The sequence below is a fragment of the Schistocerca nitens genome, chromosome 9, assembly GCF_023898315.1.
Source record: "Schistocerca nitens isolate TAMUIC-IGC-003100 chromosome 9, iqSchNite1.1, whole genome shotgun sequence".
Taxonomy (NCBI): Eukaryota; Metazoa; Arthropoda; class Insecta; order Orthoptera; family Acrididae; genus Schistocerca; species Schistocerca nitens.
Window position 1 is genome coordinate 259,753,601 of NC_064622.1, and position 22,678 is coordinate 259,776,278.

The 22,678-nt window shown below is 41.8% G+C and overlaps 1 protein-coding gene across 1 annotated transcript in view; it reads left to right on the plus strand.

The window, feature by feature from the left end:
- The first annotated feature begins 2,371 nt into the window (after positions 1-2,371).
- LOC126204174 (uncharacterized) overlaps positions 2,372-22,678 on the plus strand; it is a 123,680-nt gene continuing 103,373 nt past the window's right edge. Inside the window, exon 1 of the mRNA XM_049938580.1 lies at positions 2,372-2,452. Within this exon, the coding sequence (XP_049794537.1) occupies positions 2,372-2,452 (81 nt within the window). The remainder of the gene's footprint in view (positions 2,453-22,678) is intronic.

Here is a 22,678-nt window from a genome sequence, read left to right on the forward strand (position 1 = left end):
TGTTTTTCATTTTGGCGAAATCTTTTGAGCGATTTTCAATCAGCAACTTTCTCTTCCGAATGCGAAAGTATTTTGTTGACGCCCACGTACATAGGAAAGAATGAACATCGTAACAAAATAAGAGAAGGCAGAGCTCGCACGCAAAAAGTGTTCGTTTTTCTCGCGCGCTGTTCGAGAGTGGAACGGTAGAGAAATAGTTTCAAGGTGGTTCGATGCCAGACACTTGAGTATGAATTGGAGAGTAGTCATGTAGATGTAATATATATGAAGATTAAGAAAAGCATCTTCTAAATAGTAAAATTTGTTTCGCGTCATATTGGCACCTGAAGTTGCTTCGACGCAATTTATTTGCAAACAGCTTCAATCCGCGTAAGATCGTACTCATGAGCCTCAAAAAATTTCAACATTGCGGTGTTTTTGGATTACAGTAGTGACGTCAAAATCTGTACAAATACTTAGGTTTTACCAAATTTAACATAAGCCAACAAATACATCAAACACAAATTTTTGCTCACACTTAGACGTTGTGTTTGAAATGGACAAGACATGAAATGTCGAATTTGAGACAGCTACTAATCTCATGGGGTTTAAAGTAATTGCAAATAAAACATTTTGTCGAACTGATGCCAAATACACACACAAAAAAAAATTGCATCACCTCGGCTCCGAGAGTTCCGGAACCTGTACAGAAAATTGGAATAGAGATTAAGATAATCATTTCCGTTCTTTTTATTGCTTATGAAAACCATACATTGCATGTTGCACGACCATACAGCGAAACCTTCAGAGGTGGTATCCCAGATTGCTGTACACACTGGTACCTCTAATACCCCGTAGCACGTCCTCTTGCATTGATGCATGCCTGCATTCGTCGTGGCATACTATCCTCAAGTTCATCAAGCCACTGTTAGTCCACATTTTCCACTCCTCAACGGCGGTACGGCGTAGGTCCCTCAGAGTGGTTGGTGGTTCACTTCGTCTATAAACAGCCCTTTCAAATCTATCCCAGGCATGTTCTATAGGGTTCATTTTTGGAGAACATACTGGCCACTCTAGTCAAGCGACGTCGTTATGCTTAAGGAAGTCATTCACAAGATGTGCGCGAATTGTCGTCCAAGAAGACGAATGTCTCGCCAATATGCTGCCGATAAAGTTGCACTGTCGGTCGGAGGATGGCATTCACGTATCGTACAGCCGTTACGGCGCCCTCCATGACCATCAGCGGCGTGCGTCGGCCCCACGTAATGCCACCCCAAAACAGCAGAGTACTTCCACATTGCTGCACTCGCTAGACAGTCTGTCTCAGGCGTTCAGTCTGATCGGGTTGCCTCCAAACACGTCTCCGACGATTGTCTGGTTGAAGGCATATGCGACACTCATCGGTGAAGAGAACGTGATGGCAATCCTGAGTGGCCCATTCGGCACGTTGTTGGGCCCATCTGTACCGCACTGCATGGTGTCGTGGTGGCTAAGATGGACGTCGTCATGGACGACGGGAGTGAAGTTGCGCATCATGCAGCCTATTGCGCACAGTTTGAGTCGTAACACGACGTCCTGTGGCTGCACGAAAAGCAATTATTCAACATGGTAGCGTTGCTGTCAGGGTTCCTCCGAGCCATAATCCTTAGGTAGCGATCATCCACTGCAGTAGTAGCACTTGAGCGGCCTGAGCGAGGCATGTAATCGAAAGTTCCTGTCTCTCTGTATCTCCTCCATGTCCGAACAACATCGCTTTGGTTCACTCCGAGACGCCTGGACACTTCCCTTATTGAGAGCCCTTCCTGGCACAAAGTAACAAAGCAGACGCGATCGAACTGCGGTACTGACCGTCTAGGCATGGTTGAACTACAAACAATACGAGCCGTGTACCTCCTTTCTGGTGGAATGACTGGAACTGATCGGCTGTCGGACCCCCTCCGTCTAATAGGCGCTGCTCATGTATGGTTGTTTACATCTTTGGGTGGGTTTAGAGACGTCTGTGGACAGTCAACGTCTATTTTCAGGAGTTCTGGAACCGGGGTGATGCAAAACTTTTTTTGGTGTCGGTAAATACGAAAAAATGTAGGGTAGCATCTACAACGAATAGTAAAAGGTGAATCATATTACCGATTAGCATTAGCAGTATAGCGCTGCGTAAAAATTCGTGCAGGGAAGAAAAGCTCGCGCTCTCTGCTTCCTTTCTCTTGTGCATTTATTTACAGTAAAGAACGTTTCACTTTTACACGTGAAGAAATTACGCAGCTTATTTAGTCGTCAGACAAATCGTGTAATCAACCCATAGCTGGCAGGATTTAAGTATGAGTGCAGCATAGCCTGGAACTGAACTATGTGGTTTATTTGTGGCGAATGGAGGCAGTGTTTTCCTGCGGAGATGTTGTTCTTGTTGGAGAATGCGCAGGCGCGGCGTCAGCCGTTGCGTGTTGAGAAAACAAGGGTGTCGGATGACTGGAGGGTGAGTAGGCGGGGCATGCCTCTTATAACAGCTCCGACGCCTTCCACCCGTTTCGATACGGCTGCCAGAAGGGGAGCGAAGGGCGAGAAAATGAAGCCCTTGTTTGGTCCGCCAACAGCTCCGACTGTTCTCATAGCATTCCTGCCCTCTTTTCTTTTTGCTGCTCGCGTGAATTCCTCGTCGAGTCTCACATCAGAACTTCCAACCTATGAAATTCCGTCGTTCTCATTTGGTACGTAAGGTGGCTGACATCCGAATGCCCCAGAAATCTGGATGTTTCACTATTCGACCAGGCGGCTAAATGGAGACCTACAATAACGCCCCTTTCAAACACTGTCAGGCACTGTCTCACACGAGTACGCGGCATTTTCGTATCCTTTACAATGATCACTCAGCATGCGATACTGTTCACGCCTGTTATATCCCATTCCAGGCTCAGTAACAACCTCGAAAACGAACAACACTAATGCACTCTGGTGGCCGTTTTAGTTGTTAGAGAGCACTGCAACTGTGTTCATTTACGTACACGCCGCTTGTGTGTACGTGCTCGAAGTTACATTGACGTTTGGCCATGTCTTCTGGAGCCTCAATTTTTTTCTCGATTTCTAGTTGTATGAAGTAAGGATGCAATAATATAAATTTGTCAACGGACCGTTTCGCCAAGTGTGTTCATGCAAAATTTAATTTTTGGATGTATGTTATCGTCACCTGGTACGCTTTTTTACGGTTTCCTGGAAACAGCTTTCACCACTGTTTCGTTTTTATATCTTGAAAAAGACATAGTTTTTAGCGTTGTGACATGGCAGGGTTGAAACTGACTAGAAGGGTTGTTCTCAACCTGCGGATGTTCAAAAGTTACCGGCCGGGGTGGCCAAGCGGTTCTAGGCGCTACAGTCTGGAACCGCGCGACCGCTACGGTCGCAGGTTCGAATCCTGCCTCGGGCATGGATGTATGTGAAGTCCTTAGGTTAGTTAGGTTTAAGTAGTTCTAAGTCCTAGGGGACTGATGACCCCAGAAGTTAAGTCTCATAGTACTCAGAGCCATTTGAACAATTTTTGTTCAAAAGTTCTAAAAACAGGACTGCTTTGCTTCATGTTATTACCGGCTTTTCAGTGAGCATAGACGATTGAAGGTACATGTTCATAGCGCACAGGTAATGCATTAGTGCGGTGTCTATTTGACGATCTCTGTAAAGTTCGATGTAATGTTCCTTCGGACAGCCATGCATGCATAGTTTATTGTAGACAGATGAAAATTTGTGACGGGCCGGGACTCGAGCCCGGATTTCCCTCTACGCGAGCTGTCCCCTTACTCGCTTCGGCAATCCGAACAACGCTTCATATTTCCCACTATGTGTTACCCATAGCAGTTCACTTGCTTATTTTCCTTTCTGGTATAAAACGAAAGGCGTGGGATTGGCGAATTAATAACTGAAAACATTTTTAATGCAGTTGAGCAGCATTTGACGAAAACAGGAATGTTGGAGATACGATCAGGCAAACAAACACACAAAAGAAATCTATGAGGATGGGTGATCGCGCCCATATGCCGGAATAGCGTACCAATTAGTAAAACACTTTTAAAAAAGTGTCAATTTTAGTTGCTGGTAAGATACTACGTAGACGTAATAGGTAACAAAAAACTTCGCTGAACGTTTATAGTTTTTCATTTTGTTATCTCACCTTGACTGCATTTAAATCATTGACAAGAGGCGACCATAACCTCCAATCCATTTTAAGAATTAGCTGCTTTCGAGTTGCAGTTCTAAGTGACATCTATCTCGAACAGATGACGTCAACACTGCCTCTAAACGCTTTAGACGCAAGTCACCACGTATAGAGTGTCTTGTCCTTTCTTATTCTGTAACGTACTAGCATGGGGGACATGTTATGTTCGAGCAGTAGGTGTGGCGCGTATGACCATACGATGGCTTTGGAATCAGTAAACAGCCGAATTCCTGGAGGGATGTGACGAGAAGATAAAACGCACTGAAATCCGATCTGCTGCATGAAGACTGTAGCTTTCTTGTACGTACACAACTGAGGTAGCGCACGAAGGATTAATGTTTCTGGGACTCAGAATAGTGCGAGTCAGTGCTGCAGTTTTCAAATATTGTAAAAGTTCAATAGTCACTGTTTGGTTCAAATGGCTCTGAGCACTATGGGACTTTACATCTGAGGTCATCAGTCCCCTAGAACTTAGAACTACTTAAACCTAACTAACCTAAGGACATCACACACATCCATGCCCGAGGCAGGACTCGAACCTGCGACCGTAGCGGTCGCGCGGTTCCAGACTGAAGCGCCTAGAACCGCTCGTCCACTCCGGTCGGCTCACTGTTTGGTTTATTGACCAAAAATACTTACGTTTTTCAACTCAGTGGTATCTTAGATCTGTGCACTCTGTCTTTTTTTTTCTGTTCATTCCATCCCTCAAGTGTGTTGTGGAAATTTTGCAAAATATGCGGCTGCGAAAGCTTCGTAAATATCAATGTTAATGAAAACCAGTACAGCTGTATTTCAAGTACACACACCATTTGCGTTCTAAATCTGCGGTTCCCAACATTTCTGACGCCATTACGCAGGAGTGCAATCAGATACTATCTACAACTTCCTCCCCTTATCACCAGCATTAGCGCCTAACTAAACTTTAAAACCAAAAGGGAGATTCTGACTTTTTGAATAACGTAAGATAAATGATACGTATTTGTTGTGGGTATTTTATTAAACCAGGCATTGGTTAGTGAGTGAGCGTGTTCGTACTGCTTATTTCTAACGAAGCAATTATAAGCGCATCGCGAGTGCTACCTACAGCTCCTTGCCAGAAAAGAAATCCAACTATCCACTATTTACGGTAGAGACTTGTTACAAAATATGCTTCCTCTGCCACACTGCTCTCCCTTTAAACGCTTGCTTCTCTGACTCACTAAATCTCCATTTGAAATCAACCAAGCTAAAATGTGTGCACTATATTTACTGTTTGCAAGTCATATGATTGCTGAAATCGTCACTTCTGGAATGGTGAAAATTGAAAGATTTCGGGCTGCCAATGCTTTTTAGTGATCACTGCCACTATTAATAATAATAATGGTGGTGGTGTTTGTGGTGGTGGTGGTGGTGGTGGTGGTGGTGGTGGTGGTGGTGGTGGTGGTGGTGGTGGTGATGATGATGTGTAGGCCCTACAGTAGCATACTAGCCATTACGCAGGTACCGTTATATTATGCTGTCGGTTAGTTTCGTTGTGGCCGAGCGGTTCTAGCCCCTTCAGTCTGGAACCGCGCGATCGCTACGGTCGCAGGTTCGAATCCTGCCTCGGACATGGATATGTGTGATGTCCTTACGTTAGTTAGGTTTAAATAGTTCTCCGTTGTAGGGGACTGATGACCTCAGATGTTAAGTCCCATAGTGCTCAGAGCCAATTGAACAATTTGTGTCGGTTAGTTTATTGTTGTGGAGCCAGTAATGAAGCAATATGTGGCCTATTGCTGGAACTACCTGCAACTCATTTTCGTGAAATATTTTAGCATATGTGATATATGCCTCAATTTTACTTTCATGGTGATTAGGATGTTCATACATGCGTTTCGCAAGCTTCGTACATGCGTTTCGCAAGCTTTAACCTCTACCATATTGTGTCACGGATTAATACTAGTATCTGGAAAAATGTAGTTATTGGTGATATATGTAATTAGTTTTACATGCTTGCGAAAGAGTGGTAAATTAATGATCTTTTAAAATGGTTTAGTCTCGTGACCAAAACACAATCGAACCTTTTTGTTTTTAAGCCTCGGAAAATTTAATTATATCCCGTTGGCGATAATTACCTAAAATTGGGAAGCACTGGTCTAAATGAACTTCTTTTGATGACCTGGAGTTCAACAAGATGTTCATTAAGATAAAGAGTGAGATAAAAGCCATTAAAACATACACCTAATATCGTACACAAATAATATATGATAACGCAACTCACACTGATCGTCCTCCAGCAATGGTCATGAAAAATTACACTTTTGCATTCATGCAAGAGGTGCTGATTCACGATAGTGAATAGGATAACAAAGTTAGATTCCATGGGACTGTTGTGCAAAGCGACTGTGGTACATTTCAACAAGGAAAAGGAATTCAGTAAACATTCACAAATCCAGTCTATATTTTTGTTACAGCTCTAGATTTCATCAATTGAATAGCTATCTTTAGTGTCTTTAACAGTCATGTAGACTCGTCAATTTTGTGACAATACATTATAGTACACGATTTTAAAGACCAGATTGATAGAATCTGGCCATATACGTCTTTGAAGTGGTGTAGTAAGTAACATATGTTGTCATAAGCTTGCCTAGCCTACACGACCCCGTTAGCTGGACTAAAGATAGCTATTCAATAGCTGAAATACCGATCTGCACTAAAAATATAGGATTGCGACTAATCTCCTTTTTGGTAAATAGTGTAAAAGCAATTTTGTATTTTACTAGCCGGCCGGTGTAGGCGCTTCAGTCCGGAACCGCGCTGCTGCTACGGCCGCAGGTTCGAATCCTGCTTCGGGCATGGATGTGTGTGATGTCCTTAGGTTAGTTAGGTTTAAGTAGTTCTAAGTCTAGGGGACTGATGACCTCAGATGTTAAATCCCATAGTGCTCAGAGCCATTAGACAATTTTTTTGTATTTTACTTTTAGCTGGATCTAGTATCTACACTCCTGGAAATTGAAATAAGAACACCGTGAATTCATTGTCCCAGGAAGGGGAAACTTTATTGACACATTCCTGGGGTCAGATACATCACATGATCACACTGACAGAACCACAGGCACATAGACACAGGCAACAGAGCATGCACAATGTCGGCACTAGTACAGTGTATATCCACCTTTCGCAGCAATGCAGGCTGCTATTCTCCCATGGAGACGATCGTAGAGATGCTGGATGTAGTCCTGTGGAACGGCTTGCCATGCCATTTCCACCTGGCGCCTCAGTTGGACCAGCGTTCGTGCTGGATGTGCAGACCGCGTGAGACGACGCTTCATCCAGTCCCAAACATGCTCAATGGGGGACAGATCCGGAGATCTTGCTGGCCAGGGTAGTTGACTTACACCTTCTAGAGCACGTTGGGTGGCACGGGATACATGCGGACGTGCATTGTCCTGTTGGAACAGCAAGTTCCCTTGCCGGTCTAGGAATGGTAGAACGATGGGTTCGATGACGGTTTGGATGTACCGTGCACTATTCAGTGTCCCCTCGACGATCACCAGTGGTGTACGGCCAGTGTAGGAGATCGCTCCCCACACCATGATGCCGGGTGTTGGCCCTGTGTGCCTCGGTCGTATGCAGTCCTGATTGTGGCGCTCACCTACACGGCGCCAAACACGCATACGACCATCATTGGCACCAAGGCAGAAGCGACTCTCATCGCTGAAGACGACACGTCTCCATTCGTCCCTCCATTCACGCCTGTCGCGACACCACTGGAGGCGGGCTGCACGATGTTGGGGTGTGAGCGGAAGACGGCCTAACGGTGTGCGGGACCGTAGCCCAGCTTCATGGAGACGGTTGCGAATGGTCCTCGCCGATACCCCAGGAGCAACAGTGTCCCTAATTTGCTGGGAAGTGGCGGTGCGGTCCCCTACGGCACTGCGTAGGATCCTACGGTCTTGGCGTGCATCCGTGCGTCGCTGCGGTCCGGTCCCAGGTCGACGGGCACGTGCACCTTCTGCCGACCACTGGCGACAACATCGATGTACTGTGGAGAACTCACGCCCCACGTGTTGAGCCATTCGGCGGTACGTCCACCCGGCCTCCCGCATGCCCACTATACGCCCTCGCTCAAAGTCCGTCAACTGCACATACGGTTCACGTCCACGCTGTCGCGGCATGCTACCAGTGTTAAAGACTGCGATGGAGCTCCGTATGCCACGGCAAACTGGCTGACACTGACGGCGGCGGTGCACAAATGCTGCGCAGCTAGCGCCATTCGACGGCCAACACCGCGGTTCCTGGTGTGTCCGCTGTGCCGTGCGTGTGATCATTGCTTGTACAGCCCTCTCGCAGTGTCCGGAGCAAGTATGGTGGGTCTGACACACCGGTGTCAATGTGTTCTTTTTTCCATTTCCAGGAGTGTATATTGCCGGCCGCGGTGGTCTCGCGGTTCTAGGCGCGCAGTCCGGAACCGAACGAATGCTACGGTCGCAAGTTCGAATCCTGCCTCGGGCATGGATGTGTGTGATGTCCTTAGGTTAGTTAGGTTTAAGTAGTTCTAAGTTCTAGGGGACTAATGACCACAGCAGTTGAGTCCCATAGTGCTCAGAGCCATTTGAACCTAGTATCTATATTCATTTCTTAGGTTTCACTCTGAGGTATTTAGATAATTACCTTTGTCTGACTCAATTGTGATATCCTAAAAATCGATGTACCACACGAGGTAGATGGCCGAGTAGGATGGTTACACGTTTACTTCTTTCGTAACATTCCAATATAGCACAGCCGTCACGTTCCCTGCATGTAATCAGTTTCAGAATGTGCTTTTTACTATTGGTATGGCGATTTGAGACATTTGAATCATGACATCGACACATTCATGCCACTTTGTGAGAATTAGTTACGAAGAGTATTACTTTCGATGTGAGTTACATATACACAAGATGTGTACTCGCGTTATTTGCATATTTTAGTGGCTTGTAGCATAATCTTTATCTCCTTGAACTGCAGGTCACCTGAAGTAGTTCATGTAGAGCGAAACCAGCCCTGGCCTAAAATACAGCTGCGGTGGTTTTTATTAATTTATTTATTCAGCTGCGGAGCTCAAGACGAATAAGCTTAATTCTTCACTCGCCTCCCAAGTGTTTTACAGCCACAAAGTCCTTTAGCTGTGTGAATAGATGGAAGTGAGAGGGTATCAACGGTAGAAATAGTAAGACTCTTTGTTTAAAACTGTCCAAACATCTGTTTTACGTTTGATTTTCTATTGGAAAACACTGAGCAGATAGGACATCCAAAGCATTCTCACTGTTATCACCTCGAGTAAAATCCAGGAATGATTAACTTTACAGAGGAAGGTGAAATAGAAGGGGAGAAAATACTACGACAGATAAAGACTAGAATATGCGTAACAGATTGTAGATGATATTGAGCACGTCGGGATGGGAAGGTTAGAATAAGATAGTAAACGACTGAAAACTAGATCGAAACCAGTCAAAAACGTATAACATGAAAACAAAACAGAAAATGCAGTGCAATGTTCCTTTCAATAACACTGAGTTTGAGCTACCTGGAGGGAACTTAGAACATTATTGAAAGGTACCTGAAAGCTTTTATCATAAAAGTTACACAAGATTGTATGTGCGAGCATGTAAAAGATACACCCTTGTGAATTCGGATGCTTCTTCTGAAAAGAAAAACATCCAAGTGCTATGCGTAAGTTAAAATTCATCCCAACTTTCTATCTTCATTTCTGTATGGTCGAAGTCTTCTGAAATCGGATGAATCTTTCTGAATCACGCAGAATTTTGGCTACTGGTTACATCGCTTCGGGATTCCATTATTAAAGGGTCCGTGGGGATAGGCATGCCGGCAAACTGTATTTACCGGGGCAGCGGCTGTGAGTAATTGGATAATGCATGGAATCCCATTATTTCCGCAGTCCGCTCTCGGCGAAGATGAGAGAATACGCTGAGGGCAACGGCGAACGGTAACCCACGGGATAACTGAAGTTCGCACTTGCAACATCGTGGGGTGCGCGAAATGCAACGTGGCACTCCAATCTCACTCTTCAACGGCTCGCAGGAAGATTTCTGGCAGGTGCCCGATGAAATATCGTGTTTGGTAGTAGAGACGGCCAACTGCAATTCCTAAACACCATCGCGATAGATGTCAAAGCAATTGATTTTGAAACTGTTTGCATTTGCCGCAGTACATTGAAAATTTACAAGCACCGTCAGTTGAAAATACTTCCGATCGTCCTGTACTACCTTGAAATGATCGTACGTAGTGGCTATTTTGAGACTTACTTCCAGTGAATCACCTTCGAAAGACGTACATCATGATTGGATGCAACCATCCATTTCTCAGTTGTCCAACCTGAAGTTGTCTTGTAACATTGTGCAAGGCCCACAATATTTCATCGAGAGAACGGTTCGACATCTTCAGGTGGTGATCGTTGGTGTGTTCGTCTCTGAAAGATACGCGCAGTGGCGATAGTTAATCGGGCCCAGGAGCAGGAATTATCGTTACGCACGCGCAGGAGCTGCACTCGCAGATGTGTAAAGTAGCGAACATAGTGCTGGGAGCCGAAGAGAGGGCTTGCCTTGGAGCAAGGTTTTAAGGGATGGGAAAGACACACTGCGGTTCAGTATTCAGTAGTTGCGTTAGGAAGTTACTATGAAAGCAAAGAGAGCTTCATAACAAGGTGAACGGGAATTCAAAGCGTAGCTGCCAAACAAAAGCTGAACGTAGCGAAAATGAGCGCCAGGAGAGCGATGCGAGAAGCGCTCAATGAATTTGGAAGTAAAATATGCCGACGACCTAACTATCTTCAAGCCTTAAGAAATTTTGGTCTAATGTAAAGTCAGATAACGGTTGGAAATAATCTATTCGGTCGCTCGGTGACCGTACTGGCGCCGAAACAGGGGATGGCAGAGAGAAGGCCGTTGTACTGAACTCGGTGTTTCGAAACTGTCTCACCGCGAAAGATTGTAATTCGTCCCCTCTCTTCAATCATTTCACAAACGCCGGAATGACACTATTGAAATACGTTTTCTCAGAACAGAAAAACAACTGAATCGGTTAGTAATCCACTACTGTATGATTACACTATTGTCGACAAATCACTGGAAACAATAAGAACCGTAAAATATCAAGAAGTAACAATCTAGAGCGACCTAAAGTGAAATGACCGTGTAAAACAAACTCTAGGAACAGCAGATTCTAGGCTGAGGTTTATTTTGGAAGAATCTTACGGGAACGTAATTCTCCAACAAAAGAAATGCCTTGCAAAAAAACTTGTTGGTCCGATTCCTGAATATTGCTCAACAGTCTGGGATACGGATGGCGGATATCGCTGAAACAACCGGTTTTTGTTTACACAATTCTTTTTCACCTCCAGATTAAATTGACTGTTAAAACGATTCAAAATAACTGTTTTTTCAATAACCATTTTTGTTTTTTAATTATTATTATTATTATTATTATTGCCGGTTATAAATGTAGACGTCGAAGAAAGGCTGAAAAATTCTGACACTCCCTCAGACTTTTGCGGTATTCGTATCAAGATAAGTGGAATCAAGTTATCAGGTAAAATAGTCAAGTAAAATAAAATTTAGTCCGTCCACCGTTCGCTGCCTTTTTCGAAGAGTAATGCGGGACTGAATAGTACAAAAAATCAGTGGTATTCCCCTAATGATTTTAATGTTTTGAAACTCTGCTCCTAAGTCATGTTGTAATCCAGGATAATATAACTATTTTGGACATTACGAATAGTTGGTGCTGAAGGGTGAAAGCTGAGATTGGAGAACTCAAGTTTTCGTGTTCAGTTGTCCGTTTCCACGGGCTACAAGCAGATACAGGCACATTCTGTAGACATAGCAGACCAGCTACTTTCTGTCTTTATAATAAACTATGAATGAATTTTTAAGTTTTTAATTAATATTTTTACCATAATTTCCTTCCTCTTTTATTATTTCTTAGAAATGACAAACAATTATAAGCTTTTGTGTAAAATTTGTAGCGTTCTTTTTCTTCAGTTATTTCCGGTGAAAATATAGTTTTGTAGTCAAATTTACTTTTCAACTGAAATTTGAATACAGTTATTTTTTTGCTAAAAAACTAAAAGTTCTCTTTCAAAAAATTCAGATGAACATTTTAGATAACGTGCAAAATTCTTCACCACGAACAATTACATGACAGTAATTAAAATTTCGTTAATTAATTAATCCATTGACCACTATTTATTGTTCAGTCTGTTCTTAAATATTTGATTATAATGTGTTGTTCTGTAACTCGACTCCTTTCGTCAGAAACAGTATCATTCAAATCGAACCATTGTTTCAGAGGCCACAGAACTTCCTACCAAAGGTAAAAAATTTTACGCTACAAATGAAGAGAAGCTTGGCATACACCGTTTACTCTGACCCTAAAGAGCGAAAGATCACTACTGTTTCTGGACAGTAAAAATGCTGAAACTAAAGCTCTGTTTCCTGCCGAGACAAACTTTCACGATGTTGTGTAGACACCTTTCCAGTCCTCCCAGGAAAGGAAAAAGGCCCTGGCTGTACCAGGAATCGAACACAGGTTCTCCGTATGGCAGTGAGACGGGCTGACCACCTCAGCTACGGAGGCGGACCAGTACCCGACTAATGTAGCTCGAAAAGCTTAGTTAGTTACTTTCATGTTTCACAGATCATTCTTCATGGTAAATCGTAAAGATGTGCAACGAGTCATTCTACATTCACGTCGCACATATATCTTTAAATACAGGGTACCGTTTCCATGCTACAGCCGTTTGAAAACATGTCTGCAAGGTAGGTATGCAACTGGATAGTCACTGTGTGTGTGTGTGTGTGTGTGTGTGTGTGTGTGTGTGTGTGTGTGTGGGTTGGGGGGGGGGGTGATTACATCGTATCGGCTAATGTCACTGGACCTCTGTCCAACCCGTCTCACCTGGTTCGAGCCTCATTCAAGTGTCTGTCAGTGTCAGAGCAACATGGTTAAGTACGCGTTAGCAGAATGATTCTCCTGTATGGCGAAGCTCGCGGTTCTAGAAGAGCCGTTCGTCACCTTTATCAAGATCGTTCTTCACAACGTCCGACTCCACCGCACACCCTTTTCGCCACAATTACTCAACAGCTTCGAGAAAGAGTACCTTCACGTCACCAGCCGTCGCTCTGGTAAGCCAAGAAGATACCGCGCACACCAATTGGAAGGTGCCGTACTGCACCACGCGGAAGACAACCAGTCAACGAGTACACCAGCAATTTCTATGGCTACTGTGTGGAATCATAAAACAAGTTCAAATGTTCAAATGTGTGTGAAATCGTATGGGGCTTAACTGCTAAGGTCATCAGTCCATAAGCTTACACACTACTTAACCTAAATTATCCTAAGGACAAACACACACACGCATGCCCGAGGGAGGACTCGAACCTCCGCCGGGACCAGCCGTACACACAAAACAAGTGATGTGCTGCATCACACCTAATTAATTACTTGAAGTAGTCGCGTTTCCAACATGTTTTAAAATTGTTGTGGCACGGAAGCGGTACGTTTCCGGACATGCGTTCCAGTTCAAAATATTATCTACTCACTCCCCTGTACAGGCCCTAGGAGTTCGTAACGGGAACTGTCGAATACCCTGTATAGCTACATGCTTAACATTTATAACGTTTATATATACAGGGTGGTCCATTGATAGTGACCGGGCCAAATATCTAACGAAATAAGCGTCAAACGAAAAACTACAAAGAACGAAACTTGTCTAGCTTGATGGGAGAAACCAGATGGCGATATGGTTGGCCCGCTAGATGGCGCTGCCATAGGTCAACCGGATATCAACTGCTTTTTTTAAAAAAAGGAACCCCCATTTTTTATTACACATTCGTGTAGCACGTAAAGAAATATGAATGTTTTAGTTGGACCACTTTTTTCGCTTTGTGATTGATGGCGCTGTAATAGTCACAAACGTATACGTATGTGGTATCACATAACATTCCGCCAGTGCGGACGGTATTTACTTCGTGATACATTACCCGTGTTAAAATGGACCGTTTACCAATTGCGGAAAAGGTCGATATCGTGTTGATGTGTGGTTATTGTGATCAAAATGCCCTACGGGCGTGTGCTATGTATGCTGCTCGGTATCCTGGACGACAACATCTAAGTGTCCGGACCGTTCGCCGGATAGTTACGTTATTTAAGGAAACAGGAAGTGTTCAGCCACGTGTGAAACGTCAATCACGACCTGTAACAAATGATGATGCCCAAGTAGGTGTTTTAGCTGCTGTCGCGGCTAATCCGCACATCAGTAGCAGACAAATTGCGTGAGAATCGGGAATCCCAAAACCGTCGGTGTTGAGAATGCTATATCAACATATTTCTGTGCACCAGGAATTGCATGGCGACGACGTTGAACGTCGTGTACAGTTCTGCCACAGGGCACAAGAGAAATTACGGGACGATGACAGATTTTTGCACGCGTTCTATTTAGCGACGAAGCGTCATTCGCCAACAGCGGTAACGTAAACCGGAATAATATGCACTATTGGGAAACGGAAAATCCACGATGGCTGCGGCAACTGGAACATCAGCGACCTTGGCGGGTTAATGTATGGTGCGGCATTATGGGAGGAAGGATAATTGGCCCTCATTTTATCGATGGCAATCTAAATGGTGCAATGTACGCTGATTTCCTACGTAATGTTCTACCGATGTTACTACAAGGTGTTTCACTGCATGACAGAATGGCGATGTACTTCCAACAAGGTGGGTGCCTGGCACATAGCTCGCGTGCGGTTGAACCGGTTTTGAATAGCATATTTCATGACAGGTGGACTGGTCGTCGAAGCACCATACCATGGCCCGCAAGTTCACCGGATCTGACGTCCCGGATTTCTTTCTGGGGGAAAGGTGAAGGGTAATTGCTATCGTGAGCCACCGACAACGCCTGACAACATGCGTCAGCACATTGTCAACGCAAGTGCGAACATTACGGAAGGCGAACTACTCGCTGTTGAGAAGAATGTCGTTACACGTATTGCCAAATGGATTGACGTTGACGGATATCATTTTCAGCATTTATTGCATTAATGTGGTATTTACAGGTAATCTTAAGTCCCATAGTGCTCAGAGCCATTTACAGGTAATCACGCTGTAACAGCATGAGTTCTCAGAAATAAGTTCTCCAAGGTACATGTATCACATTGGAACAACCGAAATAAAATGTTCAAACGTACCTACGTTCTGTATTTTAATTTTGCAAAACCTGCCTGTTACCAACTGTTCGTCTAAAATTGTGAGCCATATGTTTGTGACTATTACAGCGCCATCTATTACAAAGCGAAAAAAGTGGTCCAACTGAAACATTCTTATTTCTTTACGTACTACACGAATATGTAACAAAAAATGGGGGTTCCTACTTGAAAAAAAAAAAAAACGCAGTTGATATCCGTTTGACCTACGGCAGCGCCATCTAGTGGGCCAACCATAGCGCCATCTGGTTTCCCCTTTCAAGCTAGAGAAGCTTCGTTCTTTGTAGTTTTTTCGTTTGACGCTTATTTCGTGGGATATTTGGCCCGGTCACGATTAATGGACCACCCTGTATATATAAGTGTGTGTGAGATATATATAGTAATTCCTACCCGACATCTTTTACAATAAAAGAAATTTTTCTGTGGAATAGAAGGAACTGTCAGCCAGAAACTTTCAGCTTGTTTTCAAATTACCTTTGTAAGAGGTATGCGCTGCCTGCAATAGGCAAGGCATAGGAGAGTCTCTGACCAGAGAGCACTATGTTGTTAGGTGTCGCTTGTCGCTAGTCTGCGCGTGTCTGTGCTTGTGTGCAGTTTGCTCTGGTCGGGACTCTGGAGGATGAGTATTACTGTATAAGGTAAAGAAGCAGCCTTGCGCATATCTAGTAATGTATGTGAACTGTCATCCAATTTTTTTAAAAAAAAATGCCCTAATAATATTTTTTTTAAAAAAGCATTCATTTCAATTTAAAGAATTTATCCAATGCATGATCATTCCTTTCACGAATCACAAATGTATAGGCCAGCATTGCACGGAGCTGTGCCGAAAATTTTTTAGGTAAGAGCAGACATATTCGCCGTTTTTATTGAGGTAAGAATTTTTGCTTTTTTTATTCAGAATACAGGGCCGTGGCGCAGCGCTGCTGTCGTCCTAAAATTTACCAGGTTACTGAATTTTTTTTATTTCGGGGTTTATGAATTTTTCTGTTTCGAACTTAACATTAAATGAGAAAAGAATTTTGTGGGTACGTCAGATGTGAATGCATTTTTGCACGGAGATAATAAATGGGAACCAATTTTGTTCAGAGGTTACATTAAATTAGAATCGCGTTCATTTATTCATATTTAAAATTTCACTTTTTATTATTACGTGTGGGGAGGTTACACTTGGCGACATCCGGCCAGGATCGTATTTCTTTGTGAATCTCTGAGAAGTAGTCATATATGTGCTCTTATTTATTTAAACGTAGTTTGCATCTGGCGCAACGTATTTACTAATTTGTCACTCTTGCTTTCACAGATCATCGGCAATTTATTGCTCTTTGTTGTAATTGTTTGTTCTATTTCGCTTTGTTTTTGTTTCATTTGTGCTTAATTTTGATTTGTGAAAAATGCCGCGAAAAACTGTTAACAGTACATCGCGATGTGTAATGAGTGAAATAGCCGACTCTAATAATTTGACCGATAATACTTGCGTCACTCTGTGTAATAGCGATAGTCTTCCATTGACAGACAATCAGTGCGTACCGATCACTAACATTGATTTTGATCCTAATGATGAGGGAACAAATGCAATTATGTCCAGAGTAAATGTAACAATTGATGACGCGGCACGTTCTGTTACAATGAACGCTGCCCAGTTTGACACACCCGGTTTGCAAAATTTATGTAACGGACAGACAAATTTTTCTAACGAAAATGAACAGTGTACTCAAAGTACGACAGATTTATTTGATTCCGAGGTAGTGACTAACAGTGCACATCCGATTGGCAAACCTTTTCGAGAATCACAGAATGACCTAATGGTTACACAAAGCGTGACAATTGCAGATACACCATCACACAGCACACGGAATAGAGCCGCTAATTTTGGCTGGGATCAAGTTATGGCATTATTGCTACAAATTAATGAATCGTACAAACAACGTAATAAAATTCTCGAACAGTGGATTGAAAAACTAGACAACAATTCCAAACAGTTGAATGAAAGTTTCAAACAGTCAAATGAAAAACACGACAACCTTAATGAACAGAATAAACAACTTAGTGAACAGATTACAGCCGTTACCGTGCAACGCCATGATACTAAAGAACAATTATGTGAGGAAATTAAGGCTTGTGCTAGTAACAGTAGTGAAGAAACTAGATCTGTTGCGCAAGAACTAAGTAATACAGATGCAGCGACAACAGAATCACTTAGAGATGAAAGTAGTGCAGTCGCTGAACAATGTTCTGAAAATGCGAGACAGTTACGCGACGAGTTTAATTTAAAGTCCCCAGAACGTTCACACACTCTGGATACGGAAGTCGATAAGAAATGTGAACAACCGAACAGTCAAATTGACGAACGTTTTAAAGTGACAGAAATGAAAAATGTTTCGGTCACTAACACTTCACAGCATACGGCACATTCCGAACATTTGTCACACACACACACACACACACACACACACAGCCAGTATAACTTAAGTAATTTACAGAGACCATGCGACTTAGAATCCGAAGAGACACAGACAAACAGATTCTCATTCAATCCTGAACCTATTCACACATTCAGAGACGATAACGTTGATTATAAGCAATTTTTATCCGTAAAAAAATCTAAGGTATTTATAAATGACAGAACACAAATACATCGTTTGGACTGGATACGACAATTTACTTTTGTATTTTCATCAGCTTGGCCTGTAATGCAGAAACTAGAATTGGCATGGAAACAACAATTTGCTTTTGAATTTTCACCGGCATTGCCTGTAACGCAGAAACTAAAATTTATTTGCAGCGCGTAATAAACCTCAGGGGATTCATTACGCTTCTATGAATATGTGCCGTAGCACGCACAGGGCCCCGAGCCGTAGTAGTGCTATTTCATCTTTAGTTTTCTGCACTGCTGCCTTCTCTTCTACTATCCTTTATATCTATTAAAACAGCTCTTCAACTATCGATCTATCTAGGATTAAGAATGAGTAAAGAAAACCTGATACGACAAGTTTTACGGAAAGTGACAATTTTTTATTAGACACTCCCGAAATGGCAAGAACTACAAGCATAATTTTAATAACAAACAAAATTTTAATTATCAGTATCGTCAAAATTATCAGCAACAGGTACCACATTTCAGTAACAATAGAGGCTTTTCTCCGCAACAGCAACAAAACCAACCGGTTAGCATACCTAACCAACAATGTAATGTACAAGGTCAACCAAGCTTTAATGTTTCGCCGCCTGCACGCATAGCATCAGCTCCAACAAATAGTAACGCACAGCAACAAGGAAATCAGTACGTACAGAAAACACACAATTTCAATTCCTGTCGCAATGCACCGTATAGAAATGACTAACATGACAGACGTAAAAGTAATGAGCTCAATTTTCAGCGTACGTTTAATAACAGTCGGTCTTACCAGCAGCAAAATCATCCGCAACAACATATTATCATGAATGAAGCAGACAGTAGATATCATCGCGAACGTAATACGTCAGGAAGAAATAACAGAACAGTACAAATAGTGGAAATGCCACAGCATCGTCGTGATAATAATAGCACGTCAGATAGAATTTGACTAGATACAGTACAGGTTGCATCTTCCAGCAACGCAAGCAATACTTTTGACACGCAGAATCTTGTTCACGAAAATGTTATTACTTTTGACGACATCCGACACACACTTTTGCATGAAAGACAGAATCACAACGTATGTAGACGACATTCTTATTGCAGAAACTAACTGTTCTGAACACAATCTGATTCTTGAACAACTGTTACGAACTTATCGTGCACAAGGACTCACAGTTAATCTCAGTAAATCGCACTGTGGCAAAACTTCTATAAAATTTCTTGGACATGTAAATTCAGCAGAAGGCATTGCGCCTGACCCGGAAAAACTTCAAGCTTTACGTGACATTACTGTTCCTACGACGAAGAAACAACTACGCAGCTTTTTGGGTTTAATTAACTTTTTTCGTAAATTTATTCATTACTCTGCTTTAGACACCCCTAGATTATGTCAATTGACAGGTAAAAACACTATTTGGTCCTGGGATAGCCAAGCACATTCTGAATTTGTGAACCTGAAAGAAGCTTTGTTGAATGCACCACATTTATCACATCCAGATCTTACTAGAAATTTTTCCATTGCCACCGACAGTTCTAACACCGCTTTAGGCGTACATATTTTTCAGGAAACAGAAGAAGATGGCACTACAGTAATTAAAAACATCGCCTTTGCGACTCGTATTCTGTCACCTGCTGAACCCAATTATTCTGTTACAGAACTTGAAACATTGTGTTGTATGGGCATTTACCAGATTTAGGCATTTTCTTTATGGAAGACATACGACCGTTTACACAGATCATAGAGCTATACAGTTTTTACTTTACGCTAAATTTACACACAATAGATTAAGCAGATGGAAACTTTATTTACAGGAATTTAATTTTACAATTGTTCACATTCTCGGTACACAAAATATTGTAGCAGACGCACTATCCCGTTCTCTCAGCAACAATCAGCAAGACATCGCAACCAACTTCTGCAAAGCAAATTTCAGCGTCATGTATATTCAAGAAGTTGCATTTGAGAATTTCATTTCGTAGTCATTACGAGACATAGCGCAAGAGCAGAGTAAAGATAACGTGTGGAAAGAAATTAAACACCTTTGGCAAGATAGGAATAATGTTACCATTAGAAACCATTACACTGTACGCAATAATATTCTGTTTCGCTGCTCTCACCCTGACAGCAACAATTGGTTATTATGCATTCCTGACGAGCTTGTTAAGAAATTAATCTGGTACACTCATTTAAGTTACGCACATTACGGAGCCAGAAAATGTTTTCTTATACTGAGACAGAACTGTTATTTTACCAACATGGAGAAACGTATTCGACGAGTTTTAGCGTCATGTAAAATCTGCCAGAAAGCTAAGTCAGATACGACTTCACATATTCCTCCATTACATCCCATTGTACCTGTTAAATTGAGACACATGGCCGCTGTAGACATTTTTGGTCCGATTCCCAGAACTAATAGAGGTTTTTGCTACATCTTTGTCGCTGTTGAACTCACTTCGAAATTTGTTACCTTCACTCCGTTACGCAAAGCTACTGCTAAAACTGTTTCGAAAGCATTTGTAAAACATTTTCTATTTCATGTAGGGCATGTGTTGAAAGTAATTTCTCACAATGGATAACAGTTTCGAGCTGCTATATGCACACGTATGTTACGAGCAGGAAACATTTCTCCGGTCTATATATCAAGGTATCATGCTTCTTCGAACCCTTGTGAACGATTAATGAAAGAAATTGGTAAACTGTGTAGAATATACTGCCATAAAAAACATATTGATTGGGACACACACATACTCTCATTCCAGGATGTAATTAATTCCATACCAAATGAATTTACTATGCTATCTCCGACTGTTATACTGAAAAATGTTGAACCACCTAACAAAATTAAAGAATTAGTAACCTTTCCTACATCTCGTCGACTACGACACCATGAAATAATTGATATTGCGTTGAACAACATCAAACGTGCCGCAGAGCGCCGAAGAAGACAGCAAAAACAGGTTTGTACACGCTGTGACTTTCACATTGGACAGAAGATATTAGTACGCACACATTATTTATCCAACAGAGGAAAGAGTAGATACAGTAAATTTGAGCTTCTATACTCAGGTCCATATCGAATTCGCAGCATTCCTCACCCCAATGTAGTACACGTCGAAACTCTGAGAACCAGAAAAAGTAAAGGCAATCATCATGTCTCCAATATTAAACCCTTTATTGAATGAACATACTTTATGATTTGTCACACTGTAATGCCATTTCCTGATTTTTTTTGACCACTTATGCTATTATATTTACATGAACACTTATGATTATCGTATTTTTTCTTGGCAAGTGCCCGGCAAGGTGAGATTAGCAGGTCGCTTTTCTTGTCGTTACATATCAGACCGTGCACATTTTTCATGTATGTATGATTGTTTTACTGTTTTGTTTGTATGCACTATGAAATATTTAAGATATAACAAACACCAGTTGACTTTGACATTTTGCCTTATGATATCTCAACATCTTGACTATTTTACTTTTGTTTTGCTGCTACATTGTGATACTCTGTGTACATTTTAGCACCTGCAGACTGTCTATGTTTTTGACATATTATGTTTTCTGTCATGCTATGCTGTATGCTCAATTATATCACTAGAAACCAGTTTTTATTTAATGGGTATATGATTTAAATGCAAGACATTTATCATTGTTCATCATTTTCAGAAAGCAATAACGTGTCAAAGAAATAAATTAAACAAACCACAGTGGATTACTGTGAAATGGGAATTTCACCTTCCGAATGAACGAAAGAAGATGCAATACCTCGTCACGAAGAGTAAATGGATCAGAATTAACAAGCATTAACAAGAATATACTATACACATCGTATGATAGCGGTCTTAACTAATTTTTTTCTTTCAGAATACGAGGCGATTGATGCAGGCTGTCAGACAGAACTACACATCTTAGTTTTAGTGATGAAATATGCTAGAAATAAGAAACTCTATACTATGGATAGTTGTATAATGAATGATGAAGTGTCTTTTTGCAGATGATAATGAATGTTGATGAATAGTGATGAAGAATATAGTAATATGAATAATGAAGTTTTTCTTTACATGCGATGATAATAATGGAGTTATGGTGATATGAATAATGAAGTTTTTGTTTACAGGTGTTGATAGTGATAAACTTTATATGGGCCACTAAACGCACCACTTTTAAGTTTTTCTTTGCAGATGAGGATAATGTTGAAGTTTATGTATTTATGCTATGTAGTTATCTAAGTATTTGTTGCAGTTCGTCTTGACAGTATGTCTTACGTCGCATGGTATGATGACTGAAGGTTTTGGAAAGGACAGCTAGAGAACGTATATATTTAATACACATTTCATTACCTGTTAATTCGAAGTTCACTACTTTTCAGCATAATATGCGTCTCTTCTTTCAGCTTAATAATCCATTTTGTATTTTTTTCAGGAGAAGCTATTCATGACATTAATGTGTTATAAGCAGTTGGTCATTAAACCTGTTCTAGTACTTGCATTTTTTTTTACCCATTTGTGTGTATCATTCATGAATGTGATCACATATACTTTATTTGTTTCATAACCTTGCTACAGCTGACTCATGACGAATGACGTTACCTATCTTGATTTGCAGCAATAAGTCAAAAGCAAATATTGTTATGCCCCAGCAAATAATTATCGATCCCAACG